This window comes from Vombatus ursinus, unplaced genomic scaffold (assembly GCF_900497805.2).
Source record: "Vombatus ursinus unplaced genomic scaffold, bare-nosed wombat genome assembly UNPS02014801.1, whole genome shotgun sequence".
Lineage (NCBI taxonomy): Eukaryota > Metazoa > Chordata > Mammalia > Diprotodontia > Vombatidae > Vombatus > Vombatus ursinus.
Window position 1 is genome coordinate 6,817,590 of NW_020954579.1, and position 8,907 is coordinate 6,826,496.

At 47.2% G+C, this 8,907-nt stretch overlaps 1 protein-coding gene across 2 annotated transcripts; it reads right to left on the reverse strand.

Annotated features, from left to right (window-relative positions):
* Positions 1–72: 72 nt before the first annotated feature.
* On the reverse strand, positions 73–7,533 carry TMEM101 (transmembrane protein 101). Of its 2 annotated transcripts, XM_027873239.1 has the most exons (5): positions 7,293–7,533; positions 6,398–6,578; positions 5,777–5,923; positions 1,883–2,212; positions 73–874 (listed from the first exon to the last, which is right to left on the reverse strand). In XM_027873239.1, exons 1-4 carry the CDS (start codon positions 7,427–7,429, stop codon positions 1,904–1,906), a joined length of 774 nt encoding a protein of 257 aa, XP_027729040.1. In that variant the 5' UTR covers positions 7,430–7,533; the 3' UTR covers positions 73–874; positions 1,883–1,903. The 2 variants fall into 2 exon arrangements, with proteins under 2 accessions (XP_027729040.1, XP_027729039.1); XM_027873238.1 differs by lacking the exon at positions 73–874 and having other exon boundaries at positions 1,044–2,212.
* Positions 7,534–8,907: the final 1,374 nt, after the last annotated feature.

Consider the following 8,907-nt stretch of genomic DNA (forward strand, 5'->3'; position numbering starts at 1 on the left):
AGCTCTCAGATTGGGGGGGGGGGGGGGGGCCAGGAGTTAACAGAGAGAGAGCCGTCCTGAGAAAATAGGATGCAGAAGAGGTTCCTGGGGTTGGGGAGAAAAATAGCAAGGTGGGAGCATTTTCAAAGTCAGACTCTACTGACCAGGACTTTGCCCCTCACTGAAAGACTCTATTCCTACCCTCTGTAAGAGTGTAGGGAAGAAAAAGAAGTCCTGTTGGAAAAAGGACGAGCAGAAATGATCCCCTGTACAGTTCCCAGTGACCTTCAGGTCCAGGAATAGTCATTGTCCATCCAAATCAGGCCAGCAGCAGCCTCGGTCCCTGTCCCAAGTCCTACTCTCTCTATAGCCCAAGATCTCAATGCTACCCTCACCCCTCAAAAAAAATCTCATCATCCTGATCCAAAGTGAGAAGATGGGCAAAACAGGCCTGCTGTAAAGCCAGTAAGTACAGAAAGCAACATTTATCCTGTGAGAACTGCTAAGGCAAACATCAACTGCCAATATTAGCTGAAAGACAGACTCATCGACATTTTGATTTTAAAAGCTCAGATGACATGCTGGATTTGGAGTTTGGGGGAATGGGACTATTTGCCAATGTCTAGAAGTCAGGCCAAAGCAGAAGCGGGTACTCGCACTCCAGTGAGTAGATACTGGGGAGCCAGGGGCCATGAGTCCATTCCAGCCACTGTCATCTTTGCTTTCCTGCACATTTGGACGGAAATAAGTCCCTAACTCTTTGGTTACACAAGAAATCAGGTATCCACATACTTCTTCATTTAAAAAACAAAAAAGGCTGGGGAGTGTGGGATGGAGAATCAATCTGAGTTGTAGCAGGAAAAAATAAATTGACCCATCAGGAAGAACTCCCAACCTGGAGAACAAAAACAGAACAGAACCAAAAGTTGCAAGTGGGTATTTTAGCATGGAATCTCCAAAACAGAGGGCAAAGTGAGAGGCAAGTGCTAGAAGAGATGATCTAGGGTAAGAAACCAGCTCATATCAAAGGCGCCTGCAGAGAAACTAGAAAAGCAAACCCAAAAGTATGTATAGAGTGTTTATTTCTGGAAGATGGTGGAGTACGGTGACTGGGGAACACGGAAAAGGAGGAGAGGGGTGCTCTTGCCCCCAGGATATCCACCTCACAACTTGGAGCAAAGACATGGCGGATCCTGGAGAAGGTTTCAATCAGAGTGGGGACAATGGGTTGGAGGAGAGCCATGTTCTCAATCACCTTACCCTGGGTCCCAGTCAAGGAGGAATGTTAAGCAGATTGGTGAAGGGGGCTGATAGGAACAGACTAGCTTTGCCCCTGTCCTTCAGAAACCCAGAGAATACAAATGAAACTTAAACTGGGCTGGGTCAGTCCCCTTGTCTAGTCTTGAGTCTGGTCCATGCTGCTACGTACAACACACACACACACACACACACACACACACACACACACACACACACCCCCATTATCAAAATGCTAGACACCGTAAGAAAAAGAAATATACACATCTGGTCCTTGTCTTTCTCTGTGTCTTTGCTTCTCTTCTAGTCTGCTTCTGTCTATCCAACTTCTCCCTTCCTCTACTGGCCCTACCACCCCATAAGCCTCCCCAGATCTTCCCAGAGGTTCCTCTCCTGAAATAAATCCTCCCTTCCTGGGTCAGAAAAGCCCTGGGGGAGGTCATCACCCCCACTCCATCCCAGTTGCTAGGGCTTCTTCCTTTCTCTTAAAGTGCATTTCCTAGGGAAACAGGATAAAGATCTTTTTCATGTCAATCATTACAAAAGAAAGTTTTTTGGTTTTGTTTTGTTTTTTAAGCATAAATAAACAGCCTATGGAAGAAAATCCCCTGTACCACCACCCCCCAAAAAAATCTGCCCCTCTCACCCCATTCCTAAGGGGTGCCATTCAGCCATCCGTGGCCAGGATCACCGAAGCCCCAAAGATGCCCACATTCTCGCCAATGAGCTTCATCTGATTCCAGAACTCAACTCGTCGAGTGTTGTGCCAATAGACGATGTTTCCATCAATGAGGAGGATGATGAGGGGTAGCAGGACAGCCAGGATCTGAGCAGCCAGGGCCACATAGTAGCCAGAGAGGAAGGCCAGAGCCAGGACACCATAAAGGATGAAGAGCAGCTGGAGTGTAAGTTCCCCTCCTGGGATGTGGTTCAGATATGCCAGCCGGTCTTCTTTGCTGTGCTGGAGAGAGTAAGCCTGGGGCGAGGGCAGGGGGAGGTCAGTGGTCCCTGGGACACAGTATTACCCCTAACTGGAATACTTTCCCCTCTATATAAATTCAATTCAACCACTGATCACCCCCCTTTGAAGATTCATTGATTCACCCCCTTGATTTGTAGTTGTCTTAAAAGTATTCTTAAATCATGCTGACTCCTCCAGCTACCATCTCACACCCCTCATCTCTATCCTTGCTTCAACTGACAAACCTCTAGCAAGAGTAATTTAGACCCAATGCCTCCAATTCCTCAGCTGCTACTTCACTCTGCAATCCCTTGCATACTAGCCTTCCTAATTCCAAAGCCTGTTAATCCTATCCCCACCCAACTCTGATGGACCCAGCTGACCTTTCTGCATGCTCAATCCTTCTCTCCACTCACTCCCTTCCCTTCTGGGGAAGGTCTTCTCTCTCCTAACAGATTTCACCCTGATACTCCCTCCAACTGCTAGCCCATATCTCTCCTCCTTTTCACCAACAAACCTCCAAAGACTGGTTTATACTTATTTAAAGCTTTCAATTCCCCATAACCCACTCAACTTCTTGCATTTGGGGTTCCTTCTTCCCTACTCTTCCCAAAACTGTTCTTAGGGTCACTAATAATCTCCTAATTGACAAATTAAATGGCTCCTGAGTCTTCCTCCTCCTTAATGTCTCTAAAACATGACCCTATTGACAAGCACCCCTGATAGGTACTCTGTAACTATACACAAAATTGAGTCACTGTTGACACCTTCTCTCCCATAATGTTTATATCAATCAATAACCATTTAGTAAGCACCAAGTATATAACAGCTACTGGGCTACTGACACAGTCACTTAATAGATATCCTTACCTCCATATCTATCTCCTTCAATCTATCTTACTATGCCAGCCATAGTAATCAACCTAATGTACAAAATTGACATTACTTGCTACCCAAAAAACTTTAGTAGTTTCCCACTGGCAAATGAATCAAGTCCAACCTTCTGAGTCTGGCATTTGAGACCCCTTCTTTTTCCAATGTTGTCTTACACTACTCTCCTTCACATATTTCAATTCAATTCAACAAACATGTACTAAGTGTTTAGTATGTCCTAGACACTGAGCTAGGCACTGAAGATACAAAGACAAAAACTAAATAGTTCCTGCCCAAAAGTAGCTTACGTCCCTTCTGGGGGATACCAACATGTACCCAGATATGGCGATACAAAGTATAAAAAAGCAATGCACGGTATTTTTAAGAGAGAGAAAGTGCTAAACAAGAAAAGGTGTCCTGAAGAAGGTGGGCCCTGAGCTGTTCCCTCAAGGAAGACAGGGAATCAAAGTGGGCCAGCTGAGTAGGGTGTCCATTCCAGGAATCACGGCAAAGGCATGGAAGCAGGATGAGATCAAACACACACATACACAAACTTTGTCTTTTAAACCAGACCTGTGGCTCCATCAGTGGAGGAGTCTCCCAGAAAGGGGCTTCCCCAATCAATGCCAATCAGTGCTTTCTCTGAAACTCAGTCTTAAAGAGACATCTCAAAGAAACAGTAAATCTTGGAAAAAAGGACTCATGATGAAAAATGCTGTCCACATCCAGAGAAAGAACTGATGGAGTCTGAATGCAGATCAAAGCATACTATTTTCCACTTTATGTGTGTGGTTTTTTTTCCTTTTGGTCTGTTTCTTCTTTTACAACATGACTAATATGGAAATGTTTTACATGACTGCACATGCATATACATATATATATATATATATATATATATATATATATATCTCAAAGTGCTTACCATCTTAGGGAAGAGGGAGTTGAAGGAGGGAGAAAATTTGGAACTCAAAATTTAAAAAAAAAGAATGTTAAAATTATTTTTACATATAATTGGGAAAAAATAAAATACTATTTAAAAAAGAAAATCTTGGAAAATCACAGAACTATCCCAGAAAGGAGGCCTTCAAAGGCATGGGGATGGATGGCCATGGACCAGCCTAGCTGAGTATGAAGAAATTCATCCTGTGAAGGATAAAAGGATAAATCTTTCTGCCAGAGACTCAAAAGCACCTTCTGCCAGGCCACAGAAGAGCGAGTGCAGCCCAGAGGAGGCAATAATCTGATCACTGGTGAAATCAAGCATGGTTAGTTGTGCTGTTTGTGCCATATCACCAAACCAAACCATACATTCTACAAAAACAGGAACGACATCTTACACAAAATTTTATTCCAGCCAAGAAAAACAGCAGAGCAAAGTGGAGAGAGAACCAGGGAGACTTGGTTTCAAGTCTTGCTTTTGATACCTATGAGCTATCCCTGTCTCCCAGAAGTTCACTAAGGCTATAGATTACAGGTAAACTGGTGATCTGCATAGGTAGAAAGAGTCTCCACACCAAGAATTCCTGACGCTGATGAAATCACAGGTCTGGATTCCTCCAAAAATATTTCAGCCCACCTGGATGGCTCCAATACATGCCATGCCTTTCCATCTCCACCCCTCTGCCTCCATTCTCACTGTGCCCAATACACACAAGCAATCCCCACCCTCATCCCAGTCAAGCCTAGAAGGCCCTCTCCCATCTGTACTCTTGATAACTCACTCTTTGCTCAAGGCTCAGCTCAAGGGCTCCTGCCCCTCAATGAAGCTTTTCTTGACCCACCCACTCAAAAGCTTTTTTATGAGCCTTATTTTGTTATCTGTGTACATGTTTTGTTTCCCTCCTAGGCCATAAGTTCCAGGACATTAGGACCTAGGTCTTATTTCTTTTTTTGTCTTGTTCAGTGTCTATTGCAGGGCACTCCATCGATCAGATCCTTAATAAATGTTTATTGAATTGCCGAATTGAATAGTCCAGCTTTACTGAGTATAAGGCAGAGACCCATTTTTTTTTTTGGGTGAGGCAATTGGGGTTAAGTGACCTGCCCAGGGTCACACGGCTAGTAAGTGTCAAGTGTTTGAGGCCAGATTTGAACTCAGGTCCTCCTGAATCCAGGGCCAGTGCTCTATCTACTGCGCCACCTAGCTGCCACTGACCCATTTTCCATTAGCAACGATTGCCCCAGAAGATAGTCAGTCTAGAATTACTCCTCTCACCACCCCAGCTTAGTCTGTCTTATGTGGCCCCTGAACTGAATCAATATTCTCTATAGTACAACTGGAGCTCAGGTTGGGACGAGGATAAGAAGCAATCTTTTAACCCAGGCTTCTCAGGTAGGACTAGGATTTGTAGGGTCAATGCCAACCCTTTCCCTGGGATCAGTGCTGACATAAGAGAAACTCCTAGATAGAGTCAGCCCAATCCCAGGAACAAAGGGAACCCAGCAAGTAAGAACACCTTTCCCCGAATCACCCAGAAACATGCCCTTTAGTAAGGCCAAGTTGCTATGCAGAGGGGATTCATGGCTTTAGGATGTTCCTTCCTCTCCTGGAAAAGGACAACATGCCAGCTACTCTCCAGATCGCCAGCAAACCTCCACTGGAATGTGGGGAAGTCCCATCCCTGTTCAGCTAACTGGAACTCTCTCTCCAAAGAATGGATATCGATGGGAAGACCCACCCCAACCCTTCAAACCCTCCCAACCTACCACACAGATGAGGTAGATGCCCAAGAACACTTGGCCTGTAGATTGAAGAGATCGGCTTCGTGGTTTCTGGCGATAGAGTTCACCTGCCCCACTAGCCAACACCAGAAAACCACCAATAATAGCAATGGTTCTGGAATACATTCGGACCTGGAAATGGGATAGGAGACCCTATCAGAAATAGCGCATCCAAAGAAGCCTCCCCAGAGCAAAGCTCCACTTTTGTCCTTCCCAAGACAGTCAATTTCTCCTGTTTTACAACATAAATGTTCCTCCTCAGGAAGTCTTTCTTGATGCCCTCATCTTCTCCCCTCCCCTATTCCTCTCCCCAGTTCTCCCAGCATGATTCCTAAAGCCATCTTCCCTCCCACTGACACCAATGATGGTACTAACTACAGATACCAAATGTGTCCCTGCTTAATTCTCAGGGGCCCCAGCATCACACAACCCCACTCCCAACAGGGACTAACTGGGCACCATACCCACTCACCTAGATACCATGAATGGAAAATAACTCACTGGCTACCACACATGGTTTTGGCACAAAAACTCTAGTCTTCTGCCCACTCCCTTCCCCTCCCAGCTCAGGCTGCTACAACCGAAGCCCAGGAGGACATCACTCACCTTAAGCCAGTCTCCATAGTGGACATAGCCCCCTATATAGGCTGCATAGGTACTGACAGCCAGCTGGAGGGCAGCTCCCAGTGCAAACCAACGGCGCTTCACCCCGAATGACATGAAGCTGGCACAGAGCACAGCAGCCCCCATGTCAAAGTACAGGTAGGGCACTGGGATGTCTGGCTTCCTGAAGAGTAAGCAAAGCAGCAATGTGGGGTCCTGTAGGATGCCCAGCAGACACATTGTCTATGCCAAGCTCCTACTGGGCATCACAGCACACTGTATTTGGAGTCAGAAGACCTGAGATTGAATCGTGGCTCAGCCACTACTTGTGTGACCTTGAGCAAGTCACTACCACGCTGCTATGCTCCACCCCCACCTCCCAGTTTGTCAAAGTGTAAGATGAGGTTGGGCTAGATGACCCCTAAAGTAAACCGCCTTTCAAGTCAACTCAAGAAGCATTATTTTATTAAACGGCTAGTGTGTAGGCACTGTGCAAAGGAAGGGGCGGAGGGGAATACAAAGAAAAGCTCTGCTTTAAATCTAAGATCCCAAGAACTGCTTGCTCCCATCCAAAAAGCCTTGCACTACCACCCCCCAACCCAGGGCACCCAATGGTGACCCAATCCTGAGAGGCAAGAATGCCTCTTCCAGCGTTCAGGAAGTGCTACCCTCCCTATCACACCTGCAGCGGCGGTCCCACATACTATCCCCATAACATAGCCCTAGTAAGTGTCTCTCTCCCCTCGCCCCGCCTCGGCAGTAACAGGTAAGTCGCCCGCCTCCTCCGTGCCCGCTCCACTCCGCCCCATCTCGCCCCCCCCCCCGCCCCCCCGCCCCGCCCCCCCTCCCTCCCAGCCCCCCGCCCGCCCGCCTACGGTGGCCGAGCAGGCTAGCTCACCGGCGCGCGTCGGCCCGCTCGGCGTACAGCATGAGCTGGCTGAAGCAGCCCCAGAACGGACACCGTGTGAGCAGCACCGAACCGAACTGCATGAGTAGCTGCAACAGCCGCCGCCGCCGGCCCGGCCCCGCCGCCATCTTGGGGAAGGACAGTCGGCACCCGGCCTCGACCTCGGTCTCGCTCCGGAGCGAGCAGCGGGGGCGGGCGCGAAAAGGTGACGGGAGAACGCGAACAGAGGCTTCCGGGGCCGCCGGCTTCTCTCTTCCGACCGGAAACTGAGCCCAGCCCCGACCCACACCGGGCAATACGTGGTTCCGGCTGGCGCGGGGAAGCGCGTCTGGGACGTCAGTCTGCGGAGACAAAGCGCAGCTCGGCGTTTCGTCCTTCCCACGCTGCCAGTTTTCGCGTGTTTGTTTTGAGCGGCTGGCTGCAGCTTTTTTCGGTCATTTTAAATCCAGATTCAGGAGTGCAAATAGATTGAGCATTGTACATTGAAAGGAGGGATGTCCCGCACTTCTGTTTCCCCATCTGTAAAATTAGGGTTTTCGGGGAAGCGGACCGCTTATGGTCCTTTCAGCTCTAAATGCCATACTATAGTCAAACTTCCCTCTCTTTCAGCAGTCTTTTGAAAATTTGGTAAGCCTGCAGGACAGTGGGCAAGTTAATTCCCCTCTCTGGTCCTCAGTTCCCTAATGAGGGGGTGGGATTAGGCCTCCAAAGCCCCTTCCAGGGGCACCTACTCCTACGAGGCAAAGCAGAGTCCCGGGAGCAGGCTTACACTAGCACAGTGCTAAAAAGAAGCGTTTTCATTCGTTTGTTCGCTTAGTTCATCTTACCCAGCCTAATCCTGTCTTCACGCCCCCCACAAAGGTTGGTCCCCTGTTTTGGGGGGTCCACACCCAAGGTTGGAGGTGGGATGGAACCTGCCCTGCCAAGGGAATGCTTCGTGGAAGAGATGGTATTATGTTGGGTTTCAAAGGATATAACTGAAACAGGCAAAGTTGGAGGAGGGATTTTATAGACCATTCCATTTTCCACTATAAAATGCAGCTGCTTCCACTCACCCTTTCTGACTCAGAGGAAGAAGTGTCCTGATTCCTTGTATCCATGGAGGCTAACTCCACTTGACCATTCAATCTCATTCTTCCCACCTCCTCCAGATCCTTTCTTTAATCAATTATGGTTCTTAGTTGTGGAAAGACAGACTTTTTTGTTAGTGGATCTGTGAATCAGCCCAACCATTCAGGAAAGTACTTTGGAATATGCTAAGGATGACCAAATTGTCTTTACATACCACTACTAGGTACATAACCCAGAGATCAAAGATAGGTTTGAATATACACCAAAACTTTTTGGGCAAGTAATAAAGAATTAGAAATAAGCTAGGTGCCCATCAATTGAGGAATAGGTACACAAACTGTGATACATGAATGTAATGGGATATTACTGCTCTGTAAAAAAGGATGACTGAAGATTAGAGAAGCATGATGCAGTCAAATAAGCAGAAGTAGGTAAGCAACATGCACAATGACTATAACTATGAACAATATATACAGTATAAAAATGAAAGAAAAAAATCAAATAATTACAAGGACCCAAACTTGGTTCTGAAGAA

Excerpts from the sequence above, each read along its gene's own strand:
- TMEM101 (XM_027873239.1), bottom strand. The coding sequence starts at position 7,429 with ATGGCGGCGGGGCCGGGCCGGCGGCGGCGGCTGTTGCAGCTACTCATG. Across the intron at positions 6,579-7,292 it reads GAGCGGGCCGACGCGCGCCG|GAAGCCAGACATCCCAGTGC; the intron begins GTGAGCTAGCCT and ends CTTACTCTTCAG. Across the intron at positions 5,924-6,397 it reads ACTATGGAGACTGGCTTAAG|GTCCGAATGTATTCCAGAAC; the intron begins GTGAGTGATGTC and ends TCCCATTTCCAG.